The sequence below is a fragment of the Neolamprologus brichardi genome, chromosome 2 (genome assembly GCF_056152115.1).
Source record: "Neolamprologus brichardi isolate AB-2024 chromosome 2, ASM5615211v1, whole genome shotgun sequence".
In the NCBI taxonomy this organism is placed as follows: Eukaryota; Metazoa; Chordata; class Actinopteri; order Cichliformes; family Cichlidae; genus Neolamprologus; species Neolamprologus brichardi.
The window spans coordinates 28,437,442-28,462,919 of NC_142105.1; the positions used below are offsets into that span (position 1 = coordinate 28,437,442).

The window sequence follows — 25,478 nt, forward strand, 5'->3', positions numbered from 1 at the left end:
GATTTAACATTCAAATGTGAGCTAGTTTTCAGCGTTAGCACACAATTACTGGGTTACAAGCATCTCATCAGCCTCATCTGTGCTCACACTCCTGTGACAGAGGCTATTACTTTACTGTATCCTGTTGTGTTACCTGTGATGCGCACTCAGGCTGGGAAGGAGGTGCACTGTGCAGCGCTGTGTGCGTGTGCGTGTGAGGGAGACTGAAGCAGCGTGAACGTGCCAATCTGAACTCCGCACTCCTGTCTTTCAGTCTTTTTTTTTTCTTTTTGCAAATCTCTCACGCCGTCCCGGTCCCCTTCGTTTTCCCCAGCCGCATGTTCATTCCACCGCCGAGCCGGATCAGAGTTCCCGTCTAGCCGACACAACCGCTGGAGTTCACTGGACGGTGCCAGCATGCGGTGCCACAAGTTTTGGAAACCGTGTTCGCTTGGATTTTATATTTGGATCGTAATGCTTTTCAGAGGTAGGTTTTGGGGCAAAGTTGTTCTTCCCCTCCAGTTTATACAGATGGTCTAATGAAGGGTACCGACTTGAAAACGATTTTTGTTTTTGTGTTTTTTTGAGGAGGATGGTAATTTAGACTTGAGTTTACGTCGTCAAACGACTAGTAGGAAATCTTTTCGGCATTTTCGGAAAGTTTTCTAACATTAAAAAAAAATCAAAATTGATAGGATAATTTTAAATCGTCTGACATAAACAAACCAGAGTACGTTTAGATAATTTCATATCTGAATATAATATATGATATAATTCAAAGAGCTATAAATCTTTGAATTTCCTACCCAGAATCCAGACTAAAAAACAAGTTAAAGACGCAAAGAGTTATTTTTAAACACTGAGCATATGTATGCATTACTCTCTACATTAATGTTTGCTTCGTTGAATGATGATGATGTGCATGCATGACTCTATAATGCATTGCTAAGCCCCATCCCATCATCAGCATCATCATCTAACATCTGGGTTGGTTACTTAACTCAGTGGTTTTGCTGAATCTGCTTTCCAAAGCACTGCTTTATGCATAGACATATGTCCACCGCGAACCCGAACCTGCCACCTTCCACTTCATCAGTCAGAAGGGAGGCAAGACCAGGAGACAAGGTCAAATCAAGTGATAAGACATTCTAACACATGTCACATATGGCTGTTGGCATGTATTGGTAATAGCACGCTAGTTACCCTTGAACAGGGTTAGCATGTAATGACTTCTCAGAGTTGTGTGGTTTACCTCTTTCTTTTTTGTTGTTTTACATGAAGCAAGAGTAAAAACTTAACTGTCTTGGAAGCTTAGTTTTGCTTTATTGACATATGTGGACATGAACCAAAAAATGAAGGGAAGCGCAACAGAATGGATACGGTTTGTTTCACCCATTGATGTTTTTTTTTACTGTCTTTTAAGTGGCTACCAAAAATCAAGCACAGACACGACTCCACAGCATGCTGTTCAAACGGGGCATCATAACTGATGAAGCAAAAGCGATGAGCCCCATGCCAAGTAAAGGGTATTACCTCTCTCAATGTTAAAGGGGACAGAGGGAAAACAATTAATCCATTAAAGTACTTCAGGAAGTAAACTGGCACATCCAGAAAACATGCTTAGACTCACAAGGGTCCAATATAAAGACTGTAACCTCCCCCAACCACCCACAGACACACACATACACCCACCCACATACGCACACACTACTCTGACTACACCAATGGCATCCTACTGAAACAACAGCCTCACTGCATACGTCTGACTCATAATCAAATGTTTTTATTTAAAATAGCAGTGCAAAAAAAGAACAACCTGAACTAGTCTTCTAGTGTTTCTAGTCTTCTAGAGTTTTCAAAATCAAATACTGGTTGACCATAGAGTTGTATTTGTTGCATCCATCCATCCATCCCTTCTATTCCGTTTTGGCAGCAGGGTACACCTTGGATAGGTCACCAATCTATCGCAGGGCTAACACAACCATTCACACTCACATTCACACCTATGGGCAATTTAGAATGATCAATTAACCTTACCCCACTAACTGCATGCCTTTGGATTGTGGGAAGAAGCCCGAGTACCTGGAGAGAACTCATGTAAACATGGGAACAACATGCAAAGTCCACACTCTTAAATTGTTAATGTCTAGAATAGCTAGCTAGGGTGGTAGTGGTTGGAGAAATTTATGTGTGTACTTGTATGTGTGTGCAGAATATTTATAAATGTTAATATTCTATAAAAACTGTTTATATGTTTAGTAAAATAATATAGTAGAGTTTTATACTTAATGAGAAAATATTAATGATTACTTTGGATTAAAAATTTAATTAAGGTTGATTGCAATTGAAAACAGGGATGTAGAGGTTCTTATAGTAGTTTCCTCCACTCTACTGAGTCAAACAAAACAGAGCAGTGACCCGAAAAAACTGATGTTGTAGAGATCTTTAACGTTTTCTAGTTTTGGTTATCTTTATTTGTAGCCCACACTCAGCCAGCACGTGAATAAAGATTTAAAGCTCTCCTCAAATTATTTTCCCATCCTTTACCATCCTTGGAAGTCTGTGATTACTCAAACATTTATAACACAGCATGTTGTGCAGAAATAGTTAACAGGTTGTTCTGCTATTACTTTAAACTCAAATGTTTAAAAGTAAACCTAAAACATTTTTATTTTGCATTAACCATGTAGGTGTTGAAGGATTTTTGTTTCTAAATCTGTAAAAGCATGTGGGTTGTGTTCAGTGTATACGAGAGGTGGTGGTCACAGACTCAGTGCAGCACTTCAGAGGTCTTAGCTCCTGGATTAGGATTACAGTGGTGTTAGGAAGCCGTAGATTGTAAATCTCTCCTCTATAAATTCATCTATCTAGAGGTCCATTAACAAACTGCATCATACACGATTATGCTCGCTACTGTAGCCAGTCACACAATGCTGGAAATGATGTGTTAATGGATGAGTTCATGGTTCATCAGTTGATTTAAACATCTCACACACAGAATGGTTATAGTGTGTGTGCTTGCTCTTTGGAAGCCCAGAGCTGCACAGAGAAGTGACAAGCATTACTAGTTAGCAACAGAATATGTGGATGGTTAAATCTATTATATTAATTACAGTTTTCTGTTTTATCTCCATCCTAATGGTCTCCTTTACTTGCATCATCTTTTAGCTCTAGGTCATTTCTCTAGTTTCACCCTTTTATTAGGGATTTTTTTACACTACTTTAAGTCATAGTCTTACTGCCTCACTAAAATATTTTGTGTTTTATTGAAGTTTACAGGTTCAGAGACCCTAATTTAAGTCCTTTAAGCATGATTAGGAATATGATGAAATGTAAAGGAATCCAGGATTTTAAAGGCTCTGTGATGGACTGGTTTTCATCCATCTCTTACACCTCCATCTAGCACAAATTATTTTTTCTCCCTGGATTCTTTTTGTACTTCTGCCTAACTCAAATCAACTAATTTCCCAGAGTCTCATGTTCTTCCAGTTTCTCCAGCTGCATTTTGAATCAGGTTAGGTAATAGGCTAGTGACCTGGGTTCAAATGTAGGTTTAGAGCTACTGAACATCTGGATGCTTCACTGCTGACCTCCCCTGACTGATATGTTTCCTTGCCAAAGGACTGTTAGTAAAATAATGAGCTGCTAGACCATGCCAGTGTAGATATGTCCTCAATTTACATGAATGCACACTTGCCTGGTGTTGGAGGCAGAGTGCAACACACTGTTTATAAGAATCATGCAGATTCTTATAAACAGAATCACACAGAAAAGCACTGTGCAAAAGTCTTGAGCCACCCCTCATTCTTTAATGTGTGAAAATGGGAAAGATGTCCAGCGTCTTATTGAAACATGTAGAGTCATATTTGAAAATACACTAAATGGTAAATGGCCTTTATTTGTATAGCGCTTTACTTAATCCCTAAGGACCCCGAAGCACTTTACGCTACATTCAGTCATCCACCCATTCACACAAACATTTGCACACTGGTGATGGCAAGCTACATTGTAGCCACAGCTGCATAAGGTGAAAATATAATTTCCACAATTTTAACAAACTTGAAAGCCAATATTTGGTGTGATTATCTTCATTCTTCAACAGAGTCTGAAAGCTTTAGGTAATTTCTTTAAGTAGTCCTCAGGAATAGTTCACCAGGCCTCTTCAAGGACATAGAAAAGCTCTTTGGATGTTGGTTTCCTTTTGCTCTGTCTTATTAACTCTCGTCAGACTGAGATGACAGGATCAGTCTCACTATGCTGAGGGTGCTTTCAGTTATTGTGGTTCTGTTCTTTGGAAGGAGCTGTCTGCTGACCTGAGATATTATTATGAAACGTGTGCGTAAATTCAAATACAACTTCTAACCCTTCTTATTCAGACAGCCTTACACTCAATAGGTGTTTTTTTGTTTGTCTCGTTTTATTTGAATTTATTATTTTTACTGCTTTATTGTAAACCTACACCATACATGTTTTTCTGGGTTAAGCACATTGAATTAGCATATAGTGAAATGTGCCATTCAATACTGTTCAACACTGTTTCATCCCTGGAGTATGTTGCTATTTCTTGTTTCTGTCAATAGTGTCTGGATTCTATTATTTCTCCACGCTGTCACTGTACAGTGTTGGCCACAGTCTACAAAAGAGATACATATCTATGCTTTTCACTTTTCTATTATTGTTTTATTTAGAGTAAAAAAAGAAGATTTTAAGCACTGTATAAGTACTTTAAAATTGGCAAACTGTTAGTTGTAGGAGTTTGTGGTGTAAAACAAGGTGTGTTGTCCTGATCTAATTCCATCTCGTAGAAGCAAACTATAAAGTCTTAAACTTTATTTGTTTGAACCTGTGAAAATCTGTTTCCCCTGCAATGATCTGCATATAGTGCAGCTGTTATTGTTTTGAAAAAATAACTGTGCGAGGCGATAATGTCTTTTTTACTAGTATGTTGACCATTTTCCTGAAACCTTCCTTACTCACTGTATTTTTTGGTCACTTATCTTGGACATCTGAAGTGACATTGGACAATTGTTCTAGGTTGACATCACTGGCCCTAAATCTGAATTATATCCAAACTACAGGTAATGATCTGCCTCTAGGATCAAAATCTTTGCCTTCGGCTGTGCCAGACATTTGATTTTTGTTTTTGACGTTCTGTTATATGTAGTGTATCACTGCAGTCAAGTGAATTCAGGAAATTTCAGGCTCTGCGGTGCAAGGAACAGCTGTGATTGGCACATGCAGGCACGCTGTCAGGGGGAGCTTGATTTGCTTTTACTTCATGTCTAGCTGTAGCACACATTTTCATTATCAGTCAATCACGTTCATTTAAAACTGCAGGAAGTTGAAATTGTGATTGAGATTAAAATTTGATTAATTGTGCAGTCACCTTCCAGCTTTAGTCTTGACTTCTGGATTCAAAAAGCTAACTAACCTTTAAAATCGACAAAACAATGTGTAAGCTCACACAAGGTATACCTATCATCCTGCGCATTTATTACCAATGCTGCAGCAGTATTTTTTTGTGTCACACATATAATTTGTTGATATCTGCAGGACGGACTGCATTTTAAAAATATCAGTATGTTTCATAGCTGAGAAGTCTGTCAATTGATACTGCTTCAAAAAGACGTTACATCCCAGTCTATTTAAGCAAAATATACAGTATTTGTTAAATGTTTATATGTTACGCCTAACTGCAAACAAGGAATGTGTTATAGTTTGCACTCTAGCCTATGTTTACATTCTGATTTGGTATGTTTATTTTTCCAGCTGCCAGCAGATTTGATTTATATTCAGCAAGTGTATCATCTTTGGACTAAAAACATTCACGGTGTGAGTTCAGCATATATTGCACATTCATTCAATAGTGGAAATCTTTCCATATTTGTTTCTTCCGCAAACACTCATAAATACAGTGCACTAATGCGATATATTTGCATGAGAAAGGGTCTAGATGTGTAGCATTTGTTGTGGTGTCGACTCTCCGGGCCCTCAGGGAGTGGCATTCTGTTAGCAGCTCCTTTGTGCAGCATAGCCCTTGCCAGATTCATCACTCTGGTCCCAGGGCACTGTGGGTTCAGAGCCTTTTTGTGTTCCATACTGGATGATAGATCTGGCTTTTTGCATCAGGTTTTAAGAGATTTGCCAAGTTTGTTGTGTGAAACAAAATTACGGTAAATAATATTAGATCTGTTTCTTGTGTAGAGTTATTTTATTTGTATGTTTTATGCTTTTCTCTTAGGGACAAACCTCAAAAGAAAGAACCTGCTGGCTGCATGTAAATTAATGTTGAGTCACACTAAAGTGAATGTATTTAAAAGCCTTTTATTTGTATTTTAATCTTCCCGAGCCTTTTGTTACTACAGCTTTGTAGTGTTGCTGTTTATTCACCAGGATTAAAGTTACATCATTTAGAACCTCGGGGGTCCCAGCTATACCAGAGTCCCCCGGTTAACTGTGAACAATTTCTGTCTAGGAGCAAGATCACTGGTGTGAATAACAGTTTATGAAGACTGTTACACTCCAGCTGCAGGAAAAAAACATCTATAGCAATTGCTCCATCACTTATGGATTATATATTATACTGAAGACGGTTTTGACATTAGGAGATAATGCCTTTTGAGTGCTTTTAAATTGATTAATGTTCTTGAGATGCAATTTTGCTGCATCATCTCACTACTGTCATACATTTGAAGGCTGTTGATGGGTGTCACTGTCTCAGGGTATAGGCAGAGGTAAGTGCAGATGAGGAAGGGATGGAGTGACACAAGTATTTCAACCTTTTGCTTAAGTAAAAGGTCTAAAAGTCCTGAACGTCTGAGCTATGGATAGTAAACATAAATGGAGACAGCACAGTGGAGCATGCAGCCCCTCGATGGGGTTAAACTCTCTGCAGCATGGATATGATTGCATCATTGCACCCAGATCTGGGAACCAGTCTTTCCAGTGCTACAGTAACTGGTCAATAGTCAATATGCTCTGATGGTGTCATCTGTTTAGTATAAGAATCAGATGTGATGTTTTCCACAGCACCAGTATCGTCTTCAGTTTTAGATTCAGGTTGTAAAATGTGACTCACAGACAGCCGGCTAGCACATGTCCTCAGAACCTTGGGGCTGATACAATGACATAGCACAGGCACACCAAGAATACTAAACACACCATTTCTGTCCCATTTGTTACCACTTATCTGTTAAGTATCAGCATTCCCATTGATTAGTTTTCACTCAATCAATCAAAGCTTTACTCACCACATGCAGGTTGCCCTGCAGTGAAATGGGACCCCCCCCCCCCCCCACCCCCAACTAATCACTCCAATAACTTCAAGTTAGTTAGCAATTTTCAGGCACGAATTTCAAACAGGCCTGAAGTCCTTTATTCACGTGCAGTAAATAGCAGGTAGGTCTGCTGTAGATGTGTTTTCACTGCAGGAAACACTCAGTTTGATTTTGGTAAGGGTGCTGCCTTAGTTTTTTCTGCTATGGAGATGGCAGGTTAAAGACAATTTAATGCGATCCGGTGTCTGATATTTGCTTTCTTACCTGCAGCTGAGCTGGAAAAAGGTCGAGGGCTGCTGTGCATGTGTGAAAACAACTGAAGTTACTCAGCCCTGTGTCAATATTGCAAGTTTAGTTACATAATATTTTGGATTTGCCCAAAGCATAAGAGTAATTAAATAACTTTTAACTGTATAGGTAATCTACACAATAGATTACCTAATATTCATGATTGTGGCAGATTATCTTGACAAAGGGAAAAAATGGACTGAGAAACAAAGCCATTATCATCGCTGCACAATGGAAAGCAGCTCAGCGTGGATAGGTTTACCTGGCCACAACAGGGGCCCTGATTTAAGAGCTGGTCATTTAGTACTCTGCTTAAAATAGCAATCCTGTTGTTTGGGTGTTTGTCTAAGAGGTATGTGTGACAGCGAGAAAGAGAATGAGTCCCTCAGGCTGTTTGTGTGTGAATAGCCTGTCTGATGAGCCTGTTTAGAAGCCTCATCTGAACACACTGACCTAGTAAAAATATCCAAATGGGACAGAATCAAATAGCTGAATTTCTCAGTATATATTAATTTGTGAGCAAGAAAGAGAGATGATTAATGTGCTTAAATGCCACCCCAAAATCACAATCACTTTACGATGGTCACCTTCTGCCTGTTTGTTTGGCCTCACATGACCTCGACCTCAAACTACTTTGCTATTTGTTTGCAGCTGATTGGAAATAAATTGCATAGGTGACAGTGCTGATTTGGACGGTTTTGTTCATATTTTTGTTTGTGCCATCCCATTCTCTGTAAATAAGAGCAAAAGGATAGAAAGGGGAGAATGTACTTCTCATTTTCTTGTAAAGATTTGCTCTTGACATTCAAAAGTGCTTCAGATAATTTATATTTGTGGAAATAATCAACATAAATCCATCCATCCATTTTCAGCTAAGTCAGTGACATTTGCTTACAACACATAATTTAGATATCGAAGATATTTTGTACTAAAATGAATAATTTGAGCTTCACTGATCACATAGGAACAAATATCTGTTACATTTAAGCCCTCAGACAAGTTCTCATAAGGTTGATTAATTAACCATTAATGATATTATGAAAGTTGGCTTTCTATTACCTAGTTTTTCAAAATTTAAAATCTTATAGTGATACGTTTTAGTTTATAGAGCAATGTGTAATTTGTTGGAGGTGAAGGAAGTAAAAATCATTGCACTGGAAAATGAGCAAGCTACAGCTAGGTGGAGGTGGTGGAAAGACCAAGGAAAGTTTTTGAGCAGCGTCTGATTCCAGAGCTAAAAAATAAGAACCAGAAGTCAGAAAGATAAGCTCTGCAGATTTAAGGTGTTTCTTTAGACTATGTCTAAAAGAGTCCAACCCACAAAGCACCAATATCATTATTAATTTCTTTAGTATTTGAAGAGCTCTAAATTTTTGCTCGCATAAAGCATGAACACAGACTGATTGAGATTCAAGCGACACATTTCTGGACAGGTTGTCTTATCAGCACAGAGCTAAAAACATAATGATAGTCATACCAAATTCACATCTCCATGGGTCTCACATTTTTAATTTCCTCTCCATTCAGTTCCACAGTCATATGTGATCTAGAGCTCACATCCAATATTCTTCTAATAAATTTCATGTCAAGGAAATCCACACAAATAAAATTGGCATGGTCTGTAGTAGTATACCATTTGAATATGTGAAATGCATTAAACTTTCCCCCTGCTGGTGCCCTGGAATGACCAGGAGCAGGCTGGCTCTCCTTATTAGAACTAAATGCATGCAGACACCTCGAGGTAAGCTCAGAGTGCCAAATCATTATGAATTGTAACGTGGACACATCATTGTGAGCCTGTGAGTGTACTGAGTTAAAAACAAATCACCTGTTTCTGTGGAATCTGTGTCTAATGTGGAAATGAGGATGAGACTTGTAGTGACATCAACAACACATTGCCATTGTGTTTGTTCTTGACTCAAAGGTAGCTGTTTAAAAAAATAAAAAATAAAAAATTTAGCCTCTTTTTAAATTTACAGTCGCATATTCTTTTATTGTTGTTGTTTGTATACAGTGAGTCAGCAGCAATCTCCTGCTGGATGCCTCAGTGTTTCACCAGTGATAAAGATACTGACACAGGGTAAGCAGGTCTTTAGAGCCATGGGATGAAACCGAACGTCATTAACTGGGAGGGAGAAAGGCAAAATATAGAACTACAATGGGCTGCAGCGGGCTCACTGGGGCTGAGCATGACAACACAGCTTTTCTCCCACTTTCTTTCTTGTTCTCACTCACTTCTGTAGTTGCTCTCTGGGAAAAGTCCAGGTTCTTCTGATGTGGTAGGGTCCCCTTTCTTCATACTAGCTGCAGTTAGCTCACCAAATAAAATGAAGTTAGCTTAATTGAGAAGTATTAACAGCAGAAGTCTGTCAAAAAGAGAATGTGGTTAAACTCGAAGAAAATGTTTCTTTGGTCAAAACTTGGCTGCTTAAATATTTGGTTTGAAGTAAAGTAGACTTCAAACAATCCAGAAAGGCATAAGAAGGCATCTTAGATCATTTTTCGTCTATTCGACACAAATCCTCGTTACACCGGTCCCATATTTTCTCTCACATAAACAATAAATTTAACTCAAACAGAACCCTGAAAAATGCTTTCATCCACAGTAACCCACAATTAATTGCATTTCTCTGCAACAGTGTGTGGCCTACCAGTGTTTGTGAGCTTTCTGAAGGAGGCAGAGATAGTCACTACTTGTTCCAGTGGCAGTATAGACTCAAAGTTTGGTTTCTGAGACTGAGGCAATTGTCTCTTGACCTTCTCTGCTAATATCTATAAATGGTCTGACCTTCACTTTTTAAATGTGAACAGATTCTCTGTTGTAAAGTTGAGCTAATAATCAATAATTTTGTGACCTTTTCATAGGCTGATCATTTCCTGTAGTGATCTGTATGAGGTTAGAGTGACTGCGCATTGAAGGCAGTTGTTGTATAACATTAGCCTGAGTTTAGCAGGGATAACATGCATAGTATAAAAGACACAATACGTTAAAATGAAATATGTTAATGGTGTAGCTTAGTTTCAACAAATACCCCCTTGGTCAAAAGTAAATGCATTAATAAAAATGTTAATTTTTAACTGGCAAGTTATTCATATACTGTAGTTAGGGAAAGTTTGTGGCTCTTCTATTAATAACACCAGTATTCAACCCTTAACTCCCCCCTAAAAAAACCCAGCAGAGATTTTTGGGGGCCTTAAGTAACATACTCCTGAACTGGAGTAGAACAAGGATTTTCTCTTCCCAACAACCACAAACCGCCTGCTGGTCTTCTGCTGGTGCAATGGTGGTTAGCGCAGACATGTCACAGCAAGATGGCTGTGAGATCGTTTTTACGTGGCACTTGTATGTTCTCCCTGTTACTGTGTGGGTTATCCCACTAGGTTAATTGGTGATTCTAAATCAGCTGTATGCAAGATAGATATGTGAATGCTATACACACACAGTGATGCTCTATTATATATACATTTTCAGAAAGAGAGTAAGGAAGTAAATACTATGAACCCAAATGTTGTTTTGTCAAGACTCTGTAAAAATCTGTATGTATTTGCATATATTTGTACAGTGTACAGGCAATAGAACTTCATTATTAAAGTAGGACCCCATTCAGTAATAGTATTTACCAGTATTTTGCAGTATTACAATTTATTTCTTTAATTAAAGACATTAACTGGTAAATGGCCTGTATTTGTATAGCGCTTTACTGGTCCCTAAGGACCCCAAAGCACTTTACACAACCAGTCAACCACCCATTCACACACACATTCACACACACATTAACCCACGTAGAACACTCTTATCTCCCTGCAACAGGAACACATTTGCCCAAATGGGTGAATAAAGTGCCAAGAAAGTGCTCCAACTGAGGGTCTATATCAGCTGACCTATCATGGATCACCATTAAAACATTTTTCACATTTTTTCCCAACTTTGCAAATTGCTAAGAAGACTCGTAGAATAACATATATGTGTTAAAAGTATATAAAAGTATATAAAAGTATATAAAAGTATATATATATATATATATATATATATATATATTTATTTATTTATTTATTTTTTTTCTTTTTTTCTTTTTTTCCTTGGTTTAGTTTAGTGGTGTAAATGGAGTCATTTAGAATTGAAATGAACTTTGTGTAAAGGTGACTGAGATATAAACTCAAAGATCAAACCTCTCAAACTATTTATATAATATTATTAGTTCTGAAAATATTTGATTGACCTCTCTTGTTTGACCAGCAATGTCTACACATATTCTGAGTATAAAATGAATGCTTTTCCTTTACGATACCTTCTAACACTGCCTTATGCACGGTAATCTTTCATATTTCCCCCTGAGAAACATATTACCACATGGAAATCACAAATTAATACAATAAATATATGTCATATATTTTCTATATTTTTTTTCTCTCTTTAATATATTCACCTATAGTGTACTGACCTTGGTAAGACGTGAGAAACCAAATCCATCATAATCCGAGTCTAGAAAATAATTAGCATCTGTGTTAGTGAGCCACACTCATACAAGTTCCTAATTAAAAGTGTGTCACTCTCACTTTCTTATTTCAAAAAGAAAGCAACATTAACAATAATCTAATTCAATCTAAGCCAAATTCAAACAAAAAAATTAAGAAAACATATTTGATTAAAAAAGGAAACAAATAATTTTATTTCTTTGAGGATTATCTTTATAGACAGTTTTCTATTATACTTATTTAAACAATAGAGCAGATTTGGAAAACATTGAGATAAATAGTGAAGGTGATTAAGAAAAATAGCTCCCACTGCTCCCTTTACTTCCTTCTTTCATTCCCTCTGCTGGACGCGTTATCTTTGTTTTGTTTTGAGGATGCCTCTCGCTGTGTTGGTGGAAATTATTCCTTCATTGCATCTACTCATATAATCTTCATTAGTGAGATGATTAAAAAAGAAAAAAAAAACCAAAACAAAAGGTATGAATCTACCCCTTCCTCCCTAATGTACGCTGCACACGGTTGTATGTGAATTAAAGTTGGCAGTGGTTTATTTGACTTGATTATTTAATTCCTTAGAAACTTGGTTTTATGACACAAGCAGCAACAGAGACTGAGGTTCCAAATCTTTTTGATTGGTTTAGTTATGTTTGTTTGGCCCTCTGTTCACATTTCACAGTAATAACACATAAAAGTGACACAGGAGGGAGATTGGCCGGATAACAGCTGCAGACGAGGCTGTGTTTGAGTCGTTGTGAATGTGTGCATGCAAATTTTATTGAGGATATATCGACATATTTATAACTTTGTTGTGCTGTGATTTCTTTAAAATGTCTTTTTGACCTTGCAGAAAAAGCCAACTTTTAACATACTCGTAGTCCATTCCAACACGTTTTTAAAAAGAAAGGAAAACAAATTGTACAAATGGTGAATAATGGTTCACGATGCATGTGTGTGGCTATTAATGAGTTTAAATGTTTATGTGGGAAAAACATTTATTTATCAATCCCACTTGAGCAGAAGGTACTGGACGGGTGAATAAGGTCTGAGAATGTGAGGAGTCTTAGGAGCAGTCAGAGGGCTGCTGTGCTGAGCAGCTTCTTGCCTTTGACCTAAGGCTCCGTCCTCCTATAATTCTTCTCATTATAGTCCTAATGGGCCAATCAGCAGCATGCTAAGCCAAAGGGATGCTTCTATCATCTTCACAGCTTTGCAGGGCTGTGTCAGTAATCCCTTCTCCTTTTTCCCATTCATACTACATGCCTGTCTCTGATGTATTTGTTCTGTTTCACTGGATTACTACATCCAGCAATTCGGTGTTGACTGCCCTTTGAATGTTAATATGAGGGAGTCCTTTTACTGTTTGCATTAGAGTATCTATATGCATGGGAAGTATAAAACTTTGGTATCTAGAAAAAAATGTGTGGATTTAATTACCTGTGTGCTGTTGACCATGTTTTGAGATTGTTGTGATTCCCAAAACATATTGGTCCTATGAAATCCTTTAAACAAACTATCAAAAAATAACAAAGATAAAAAATGTATGGGATTTAGTATTCCATCCATCCATCCATCCATCCATTTGCTTCTGCTTATCCTTTTCAGGGTCGCAAGGGGTGCTGGAGCCTATCCCAGCTGTTAGGGTGAGAGGCAGTATACACCCTGGGCAGGTCGCCGGTCACCATGTAGCACATCATCATATACCAGCTAGCCCAACATCAGTAACCCTTCAAACGTCACTACTGTTTAGTTTCCTGTCTTCATTTATGTCAGAAGTGATAGCAGAGCTGTATGTTTTAATTTTTTCAGAAATTCCTCAGTCAGAACATGGTATATCATGTTTAGGTGGAAACTAGGCGAGCTAACTTTCTGCTAACTTCTAACTCAGTGAAATTAAATTCTGTTTTTATGGATGCCTGGATTTTAAACTTCATTGTTATACCTGGTAGAGCAGCCACACTGATCATTTTATTAAGGATGAAAGAATTTTATCTTTAATAAAATGATAAAATGATAAAACTCAGATAATCTCAATCTGCTTTCATAAAAATTAGTTTGCTATACTCAAATGGTCTCTGCAGCCACCAAATTTGAATCCAATAGCCGGTAAATCTGCCACAGCTCTGCGATGCTATCGCGTCAATGTGGATGAAAGACTCCAGCAACTTGTTGAATCTATGCCACAAATAATTAATGCAATTCTGAACGCAACAGGGGGTCCAACTTCACAGCAAGATGTAACTAATAAAGGAACTAGTGGGTGTATGTTATCACTGCGACTGCTAATTCACAACTTCAGCTTGTGTTTTTCCTTGTAGCTGGAATCCAGTATCATTAAGAAATTCATCTACACCAACCCTCAAATGCTCACGTTTGTAGAGAATTAATGCTATATTGAATCAAGTTATTGGACATGCATATGATGTCATTTTAAGTCATTTTTGATACTCTAATTCCAGCTGTTTAATAATAAAGGCAGAAAATCTGATTTTTAATTATTTTATTTTTTTACATTTTAAGGTCAAATACAGTATCATCCTGCAGCTAGTCAGAATAGTGACTTCAAGGTCAACAAAGTGTCCTGATGTGAAAAGTTAGGTTGTTCTTGTGCTAAACATGTATGGGGCATTTGAATCAATAATGGTGACGAAAGCTGGGCCAACAAACACATCAACCTAATCACCTTAATCCTAGAGACCCCCAAACTCACAGTCCCTCCACCCCCTCTTTGTGTTACAGTCAGCAGATGTATAAGCAGATGTCAGCACTTATTTGTTCATTATTCATCAAAACTCATGGCTCAACATACACACCTTCTTATACATTTTAAATAAGCTCACAGGATAAACTATAGAAATCAAAAGCCTCTAGAATGAGGCAGTAAGGCAGTGGTGCCAGCAAATGAAGGGTAAAAGGTTCTCAAGACCTTTAAAGATACTTTTTTGGATTAGGAATTCAGCCCAAATGCACCACAGAATATGTTCCAAGAAATTGGATAGTCCAAGCCAAAATACTGATGGGGTTTAAAAAAAACGTCTTTCTCCATAACATTGTTATTCTACCACTAGATTTATGGCTTAAAATGCAAAACACACCCTATCAATCACATGCTGACCTTCAGAAACCATTTATAGTGAGTGGAGGGCATGCAGGGAGTGGAGCATTCATGCAAACTATTGGTGCTTAGGTGTAAAAAACATCTCATAGACCTCTCTACTTGCTTTCCTTCTCACAGAGCCTCCATGCTTATATGTTGTAAATGCAGCAGACGGTGCTTTGGGTTTAATATGTATTCAACACAAACCCCTTTTCCTGTTGCCTTTGTCCTCCAGGGTCCTTGCAGGGCGAGTACCAGAGAAGACTGTACAAGGAGCTGCTGGCTAACTACAATCGATTAGAGAGACCTGTGGTCAATGACTCAGCTCCCATCCTGGTGGAGCTGGGCCTCACACTTCTGCAGATCATAGATGTGGTGAGAAAACTGGATGTGTCTGTGTGTGTGTGGCATGGTATCTAGTTTGGTCATTTTAAAATAAAATGGAAAAATATGAAGTTTTCCAGGTGTAATTTTATGAAAACCTGACGTGGATTTTAGTTACTTTAACGTTGATATTTTTGTATTTAGCTGAGTGTCACATTCATGGAGACTTTTCCGTGTAAGAGTTGTGGCTTTAAGGTTTGTGCTAATTTTGCAGGTGACATTAAATATTACACAATACAGGCAAGTATATATGCAAATGTGTTCTTGTTGTGTCTGTTTGAAGCTGTAATGTGGGTATCCATGAAGTGATTGATGAATCAAACACTAGATTTAGGTTAATGAAACAATTTTAAAAGCTCTGTTGTATTCTATTTATTTTCATTTTAAGGTGGCTCTATTGTGTAGTAGTTTACTTATTTGCTTGGCAAGTGAAAGGTCACTTATTAGAGTGAGGCCCACTGTGGTGACCACCTGTCACAAGGGAGGAGCCAAAAGTAGATTACATTTTATTTTTTAATTTTTGCAGCTCCTTCTTGCAGCTCAATTGTAGTTTTTTACCGTGCCTCAAAAGCCCTGTGATTTTCTCTACCACAGTTTCCCATGTTGTCTGGAGTATATTTAAGAGATTGTTTAGAATCTCCTTTCCTGATTGTGATTTTGAGTTTGTGTGAGATTGCTCATACAATTCTTGTTTATTAGCACACTGAATGGCTGTTACCAGCTGTAATGCATCCCATTTGGCCAAAAGGTGCCCTCCTAAACTTTGTGGTAAGACTGTTTTCCTTGTTAATGGTTGTGTTTAAACTCAACTTGTGGTTTGTCTTACCCTCGACCAAGTTGTTCTGGTGCGTAAATCTAACCAAACCCAAATCTTACTGTATGGTTTAATTTTTAACTAGAACTCTGCCCAATACACAGTGGAGTGACCACTGTTGATGTGTCTATAGAAGAGAAATAAAAAATGGTAAAAGTAATTCAGTGGTTGATAATATTCGATACAGGGGCGCTTAATACACTTTAAACAGTTGCAGTTTATGAACATTATAGTTTATTCCTCTTTTCTCAGGCCTGTGACCCCGAAATCAGGTTTCTACTAACTTTAATGACTTTTTAAATAGTAAATTATCTTCTCAGAGTAGCAGCAGGTTGTCACACGAAGCCTCATTAACCATCAGAAAGAATCAAAAACGTAACAGACCCCGACAGAGGCTATGTGTACATTTATCAGTCAGTCTCATCCACAGAGAGGAGACAGTTTAGGGAAGTGTTAGCATGTTACATGCACTGGTTCTGAGATTCAACAGCCATGTGTCTGCTGTCATTTGTCAGAAATGACCGATGCAACAGTTTTTGTGCGTGAGAGCGTGCACTTTCAAAAGGACGCCTTCCTTTTTACTGAGACAAAGCGTTTCCAGTTGTTCTTGTTTAATCTATTTGATAATTAAGGAACCACATGTTTTTCTGATGATCTACAGCTTCTAACAGACTGAGCAAGACATTCAGACAGATTCAGAATTTTACTGTTCTTTACACTAGTTTACTGTAGTAGGACTGTAGTCTAAAACAAACAAACTTTCAGTCCTCCTAAAATCATCTTTCAGTCTGTTTTTCCACTAATTTTTGTTTTTCTTTATATGTGGTGATGCTTCTTAAATCACTGAAAAGCTTTTATGTAAAAACTGAGGACTCAGATACTTAAAAGTCATTTATTCTTCAGATCAGATTGGCTCTCCTTCATTAAGGGTCTTCAGTTAAGAGTGTACAAAAGATGTGTTTGGCATTCAATTTTTTTTAGAGTGAATGTCAATTAACTTCTCTGCACCTCAATATGTTTCTTTTCTGACAAAGATTTTTGACTGTTCCAGACAACTTTCAGAGATAAGCTAATCTTGTTTATTCCTCCTGTCTCTAACAGTCTGATTTCCAATCCTTTCTACTATCCATGTTGTTACTGAGATACTTTGACACATGTCACCATCTTCTCCTCTTAGTTCAGTGGTATCCTTCGCTAATAGATACTCAGATTTTGTCGAAAGTGTGTCTTTGAGCATGGCGCAGGCCCATTTACTCCATCATACACCTTCCAAGCAAAGTCAGCAAACTGAAGTGCAGTTTTGGTCTGCTGAGCTGCTTCATATGGACATAATGTCTGTCCTGCTGCTTCAAAAGTTATCAGTTTCCTAAAAAGTCATTCTTGAGAGAGGCTGTTCCAGGGCATTTTTGTTGTATAAGTAGAAGCTGCTTAAAGCTCTTGGCAGTCTCTGATGCTTTTTCAATAATGAATCTGACCATCCTCTAGTTTTTTTTTATCTTGAGTGGCGTGGACTTCATCTGTAATCAACAAACAAGGGAGCAATCTTGACAGCAGGGTTTTGACGATGGTCTTAAGGAACTTTGTGATTTCTCATCTTGGCTTCTGGACAAGTTCATGCCACTGAGACCTGCATTGCACTTCTCCAACATCTTAGCTGGTGCTTCAAACAGCAACTGGTATATTGTGTTCACTGAAGCTTTGGTCTGATTTTTACATGACGTGAAAATGCAAATGAACATGTATTGATAGAAACACCAAGATATTACTAGGAAATGTATACAACACTATTACTGTAACATACAGTAGAAACCCCCAAAGCTTGATTTTTGCTGCAATAATAATAATGATAGACCATAAAATACTTTATTTTGATTAAATATTGCCATTCTGTACATTATGGCCCTGTTTACTGTGCTGCAAGAATTTTGTCTGACATCAAATAGATATGCAAATTCAGCTTTTCAGGATATTCTGTTTTATTTTGATTGTTTCATTAAATTGTTTATAGACAAGGTTTTTTACCTTTTTATCTGACAAACTCAAAAAGAGGACAAAAAGCTAAAAAGATGCAGGAATTCTGCTTGGATTTCATTTAACTTATATCCCCTTTTCTTTAAAGTAAGGGAGCACAGGGAGCAGGAATAGTGATGCTTGCAGAAATGCTAATTTCCACCCTGCAGCTAGAATATGAGCGACATCATTTCCAGAAATGCTATATGTACACTTTAAAAGCATTTCCGAAGTTCATTATTTTATAATGTTCGTCATTCTTTGATTTCAGCATGACATGCAGTATTTTACAAGAGCTAGCATGATATTTTACATTACATCACCCCTGTTTAACAGACAGTGTTATATAAAAAAGCTTGGAAAAGTTCTAAATAGTCCTTTGCCACCATGAAGCTCTTTAACTGAGCTACACTTTATTGCAAAAAAATCACTTCTAGAAAGTTTCACATTGCGTGGTTGGTTCTTCTTTGGAAATGCAAAACAGCTGCAGTGACTTGCTAATCACAAAGGCATTTTCCAGTTTATTAAATATGAATTGCTTTGGTTCTTCGCTCTTATATAAAAAAATTATCTCACTCTCTTTTTGTCTTTCTTCTACTTTTGTTTTTAGGACGAGAAGAACCAAGTGCTGATAACGAATGCCTGGCTGCAGCTGGTGAGTTAAAGTTTGAGTGGGGCACATGACCATCAACTTAATGCACTGTAATACTTGCTTAATTGTTGTCTCCGAAAATAACATAGTGCATGCTCTAAAAGTTGGAATAGTCTTACTCATTTCGGCAACTCTATTATCAGCGTTATAGGTGTTTTTCAGTTACACCTAACAATTTGGCTTCTTTAACCTGCTCACCTATGAAAGCCTGCCTGGACCCAAGCACCAGATTCTCGGTCTATGGAAAAAACATTGGAGCAACCTGATGTTTAGGTTTCTAATGGTACACAACACATAGGTTGTTAACACAAAAGGCTCAAGCAGCCAGATTCAGCGTCTCTGTGTCATTGATCTGTTGCCTTTCCCGCATATACTGTTTATATGACACAGTCGACACCCAAGTCCAAAGTCCAGGTGTTTTTAAAGAAATAGAGCAGCTTTCAAAAAGCTAAGGGAATAATTATCACTAGTTTACTGTCCCATGCTTTTTCTATTTTAAGATACAGACTTTTAATGTAGCTTGTCTGCTCCATTTACATTTTTGCTATTCAATTTCTTACATTGTGACAGGTTACAGGGTTAGCAGTGCATGAGGGTAATTATGCCATTTTATAAAAATGCCACATAATCTATAACTGAATGAACGAGTCTATAAATATGTATGTTTCCGTCTCAGTACTGGACAGACATCTACCTGACCTGGAATCCAGAAAACTATCCCGGTGTCCAAAACCTGCGATTTCCTTCGGACCAGGTCTGGACGCCTGACATCCTTCTTTACAACAGGTCAGTTCTGACTTTGTCCACTCATTGCAGCCTTACTTTAGAAGGTTATGACCTTGATCTTTCTTAAAAAATGTTTTTCTACTTTTCTTGTGGAGCAGTTTAACACTGTCTGTCCTTTGCTACAAATAAACTCACCTCTCAGAGCCATCTTTCCTTGCACTATGTATTTTTGACAGGAGTGAATTAAGCGTCTATATAATTCTTTAGATATGCCGCCATTTTTTAAATTAAATTCCACCTTTAATCTCCACAAAACCGTGCAGATTAGTTTGAGCCAAAGTGATAAATATTCAATCAAAATGCAGCACAAACACATTAATACAAAACAGGAGGAGACGGGTTATTTTAAAAACTCTGTGGCAGTCAAGTCACTGACGATGAACGAAAGCTGATAAAAAGCAACTGATGTCATTAAAACGGATTTTCACTATATTAAAAAAATATTAAAGTGTTAAAAAATAATAGTTTTTAATTAATTTAGGAGCCACACAAGAGCTAAGGTCAAAATCGTTGTTTTCATAAACGATGTTCAACAAGCTCATTGCATTTTTGATTCAGGTCAAGCTGATGATGGTGGCTTATCCACTTCATGCTTCTGTGTAAGGTTTTCGCAGTCCAATTAGAGATGTAGCCCAGTTTTTTTCCTCCAAAACAACTAATTGCAATGCTTGAGTGAGAGATGGATGTTCAGTTTGAGACTAAAGGGAAAGGAGAAGATGAAGGGATGGATAAATTTAGTGCCTCCAGCACACACATCACATGGAACATTAGGACAAAACAAAGGTCTAGGAGTATTAACCCAAATTTTAAAAGCTTAGCTTTTAGACCTGCCAGGATTACCCAACCTAATCTCTTCACTCTCACCCCTCTCTTTCCCCATGTCTGCCTTTTACCCTCCCCTACCCCTTCACCGCCGGGCCCGTCTCACCATCCCTCTTTTCATTTCATTTCATTTGTGTCTCCCTCCACGTCTCTTTCATAACTCACTGTCTTACTATAATTCATTCCATTCAATCAACTCTTTCTCTCCATATTTTATCGTTCCCATCTTTCATCGAGTGCTCTTTATAAATCACTCCATCTGCTCTGTCAAAGTGTCAGCATGTTTCCTCGCCCTCCTCTCTCTGCCCGCTTGTCTTGTTTCTGAACTGGCAACACACTCCCCTAAAACTTAGGTGCTTCAAATGTTATTTACCAAACACTTTGTTTTGGTGTTTTGTCTACATATTTTTTTGTTTGACTTTTTTTGTCAAATCTAATCAAATCATAGTGAAATGTATCAGTCTGTGTAAAACAAAGGTTCTGTCCTCTCTCTTTCATGTTAAGGGTTTTCTATAAATTTGCATTCTTTGTCAAAGTAAAGTCTCCCTGTTGTATTTTACAAAATATATTGATAGTAACATATGTACATTACAGCACTACTGCTAATATATTATGGCCTGAATATTGTTTTTAAATTTTTTTCAGAGCAATGGCTGAAACCCCCCCCCCCCAAAACAGATCCTGTTGAGAAATCAAAAAATCTGTTGAACTTGCTAAAAATGAACAGCAACATGAAGCTAAATATGAAGATTCAGTCCACAGTTGAGCATGAGGGTTTATGCACCTCATGAGGAAATATCTAAATTTACAGTTTTCAGAAATATTAATAATATAGCTACTATTACAGTTATTATTGGTATGGTTGCTATGGTTACACTGCATGACACTGAGCTTTCATTACACTAATGCACAACAAACATCTGTACAAAAATTCCCACAACCTCTTCTCTTAGGGGTGCCACTTGGGCTGATGTATGCAGTCTTGGTAAATATAATAATTACATACTAAATAGTACTTATTCCATAACATTTTAACTCATAATCTTAAAGTAACATTGGAAGCAAGCAGCCGAGGCATAGAGGACACGGGAAAAATGTCTTCAAAATGGGTTTTCTTTATTTTAACCCTCAAAAAAAGTTCAAAAAGACAACATTCAAAAATATAATTAGTGGGCTCATAAAAGAGGTCAACTGAATATAACTCTACAAAAAGTAATTTCCAGAAACTTATATAAACAAAGTGGACACAACTTAACTCACAAACTGACCTAATCACAAAGACACAAGAGGGTAGCTTTTATAGTGGTTTGACCAAACCATTTACACACAACAGGTGGGGAAACAAAAACAAACACCAACACTAACTAAGCACAGAATAACTTTAAGTAAAGCTAAAACACCCCTGTTTCTGATAACACGTGCTTGGTCCTGCTGAGCAAGCATTTTGTTCTCAAAGTCCTCAACCACACCTTTTGCCCAGACAGCAGACAGCCAACACCCCAAACCAGGTAACTCAAAGAAAGAGAAACATAATTAATATAACAGAAAGCATTTTTAGAAAAACCACACAATGCTATTATGCGCGTGCCTCATAATATCAGTGTTAGGCTTAAGTAAAATGATTAAAGAATCATATTAGTGAATAAGCAACTGCAAACCAAACTAATAAAGTGAACAAATGGATTTGTTTTACCTTTGTGTGGCTGATGCCATCACAAACATATTCAACATATATATACATAACATATATACATGTATACAATGAATCTGCAAATATATAACAAAAAAACTGCTATGAGGCATATTAAATAACAGTTCGTCATTTTTATCCAGAGATCTCGTCATCCGGTTTGGGCTAATTTATCTGTAATTTATAACTTTATATAACTCTAAGAACAAAATGTATTGCACTTAATCACTCTCATTTTTATGTGAACACTGTGAAAGACGCACTTTGTGTTTTCTTTAAATGAATAATTCCATGTTACCACTGTTGGATGCTTGGTGTAGGTGTCCGCCCGACAAGTTGTAAGCTGAAGAATGAAAATAAGAAGTACTTACTAGACAAAAGCGTACCATAAATTTTTTTATTCATTTCAATTGTATTAATATTACCATAATGATGTTTAGAGGTGCTGAGATCCGATTCTGTCTAAATATGGAATGGACTGAATGGAAAGACAAAAAATGAGATAAGCCAGCTCATTTCTTTCCCAGTGTGAAATCTCATATTTCTCTAATATTGCTTTTGTTATTGTCAGCCTGTTTTGTTCACACTGCTTCACAATTATATTTTACGCATGGGTAATCTATACAGTGAGTCATGGATTTATCATCCAGAAGATATCTGTGCATTCCTGCCTGGGGAAAATAGTTTTTTATCCTCCATCTTTGCAATAGTTTCAGTCTTTAATTAGCACATTTCATCTTCCAGTTCAATAATTACAGTGGGTCTAATGACTTGCTTTTCGTCAACTGGCCTCATGGAAACACAAACCAAACTTTAATTAACAGATGAGACCGTTAAGATATTTCTCTTCTACTGAGACTTCTACTTTACTTCTACTATGGCTTCTCTGAAAAAAACCAAAACTTTTCTGTTAATTCACAAAATACTAAGTTTTAAAAAGACACTTTATTTTCTGTTTCATGCTTTGTCTTTTACTTGTTTCGTTTTAGTACGCCAGGTTTTGGATGAAGCCTTTATAAATGATGAAACACTGAGAATGATTCAGACCTTTGATGGTGCGGATAAAATAATAGTCGTTATAGTCATACCATTGTGACATTTTTCAAAGCCACCCAGTGGCAGGGCTGTTCTGGTTGCTGAGCATATGTTTGACATCTCTGATATAAAGTAAATAGATCTATAACGTGCCGAATATTTGAGCTGTTAACTTTTCTCTCATTAGAGGAAACAGAAAGCTGCAACGATAAACATAACAGACGTCAAATTCAGGTAGGACAAAGACTGAATTGAATTCCTGGATGGATAGCTGAGTTGAATGAATAGACAGATGGCTGGATTTAATGATGTTTCTCTGATCCATTAAAATTAATGAAGTTTTGAATGAAAGAAAAGAGTCACTGTCTTTACTGCCCATGAGCATGTTTTCAAAATTCACGATGGTTTATAATAAGGTTTATAAGAAACCTAAAAAACCCAATTCTGTCATCTATTATTTTTTCACAAATCGCTGAAGTGGTGACAGGATAAGTAACAATAAGGTGCAGTGTTATTAGTATATGTATTCATGTCTATGAGGCTGTGCAAGTTCCTGATCTAAAATGCTTATGATGACAACATGTTTAAACTTACATTACAGACAACATATTATATGCAAAACCAAAAAAATAATCAGATACCACTGTGTAACATTACAAGACTTCTACTGTCCTGTTTGCTTCTGTATTTGATGATTTGAAGCTGAATTAAGTTTATAAGTAATCCATTTAACGTCACTTTGCACTCTGCTTCTATTCTGTCCATTTGCTAACCACGGAGCCTCGAGGCTGTCAAACAGAAAGCCTCAAGTCATGATGCCCTGAGGCTGCTTAATAGAGGGCTGTATCTCTGGGATATGACATAATGGACATGGACAGATCGGTCTGTACTTCATGCAGTCATTCTGAGTCTGAGGCACTGACCTTGTGTAATTCTCAACTATGCTTGACTAAAAGCTTCAGAAAAGCTTTGGGGAAGGTGTTAACTGTTTCCTCTGGAGAAATACACACTCTGTATCTCTGTTTTATTCTTATCTTTCTCAGATTTCTTTTTTAAAAAAGCTTCAGACTAATCATTTAAGGTACATAAGATCATATTTTACATAATTTTATATAAACATGTTTACCGTTTGCACATTTCTTGTGCTGTAAATAGAATTTGTTCACTCTGTATGGCCTTTTTGCTGCCTCACATCCAAAAGACTTCCTTCTTTTTATTATTGAGAGTCAGGTGTTGAGTTAGTGAGAATAAAGCCGGGTGAGTCATGTCCCATGGTGCAGAGACCTGTCACTGCCACCATTGTCACTGTCGGTCAGTCTCCGTTTCCCCCTTGCTGCACTCTGACATATCCACAGCGCCCTTTTGCCAGCCTGTATGTGTGTATGTGAGCGTGACAGCTTCTCCTTCTCCCAGGGATATCACGTGTCCAACTGTATGCTGTTTTAATAATTCTAATCTTTACATGGCAAAATGTTGGTTAGTCCATTATTAAGGGTCTCAGAAACTTCAAATATGCTCACAAATGTTTAACTGTAAGGTCTGGTAGATCTTTGATGTTACTTGTGCATCGTGTAAGAGCCACATGCAATGATGCTTTAAATGAATAATTCCGTGTGACCACTGATGAAAGCACTGTGGGGGTATAAGACAAAGAAATGCAACAAAAACTATAATCAAGCTGAAGGGGTAGGCAAGTGTCTTAAGTAAAAATTGAAAAATTGCGATTAGACAAGTGTGTACCTTCTGGCATCTACTCACACACACACACTTCAGGACATCGTCTACTGTGATGTGTGTAAGCGCTGATTGCAAGAAAGCTTGCACATCCAGATAAAGTAAGGCCAAAGCTTGAATAATTCATTGCGTGTCTCCACCTTGGCCAACCCCACACATCCTTTCCTGAGTACCTGCAGGATCCACAGCTAATAGCGACGCACACAGCAGAGACATAAAATATAACACTTGACCCTCCAGAGAAAAGGTCAATCACTCAATCTGAGAAGAAGCAGGTACAAAGAAAAAGGAGCCATCTACAAACTTTGGTTAAAATGCAGGCCACGTTTTTTTGTCAAGTCTCAATACTGCTGTGGGGTATTTCAGACACGCTGATGCTATCGCTCTCATTGGGGATTGAAGTGTGTGTGTGTGTGCGTGTGTGTGCCTATTGCTTT

At 37.5% G+C, this 25,478-nt stretch overlaps 1 protein-coding gene across 1 annotated transcript in view; it reads left to right on the top strand.

The window, feature by feature from the left end:
* Positions 1-209: 209 nt before the first annotated feature.
* Positions 210-25,478, top strand: part of LOC102788558 (neuronal acetylcholine receptor subunit alpha-7-like) — a 32,030-nt gene continuing 6,761 nt past the window's right edge. The window contains exons 1-4 of the mRNA XM_006781351.3: positions 210-466; positions 15,350-15,489; positions 18,933-18,977; positions 19,651-19,760. Of these exons, the coding sequence (XP_006781414.2) occupies positions 397-466; positions 15,350-15,489; positions 18,933-18,977; positions 19,651-19,760 (365 nt within the window). The 5' untranslated portion in view covers positions 210-396. The remainder of the gene's footprint in view (positions 467-15,349; positions 15,490-18,932; positions 18,978-19,650; positions 19,761-25,478) is intronic.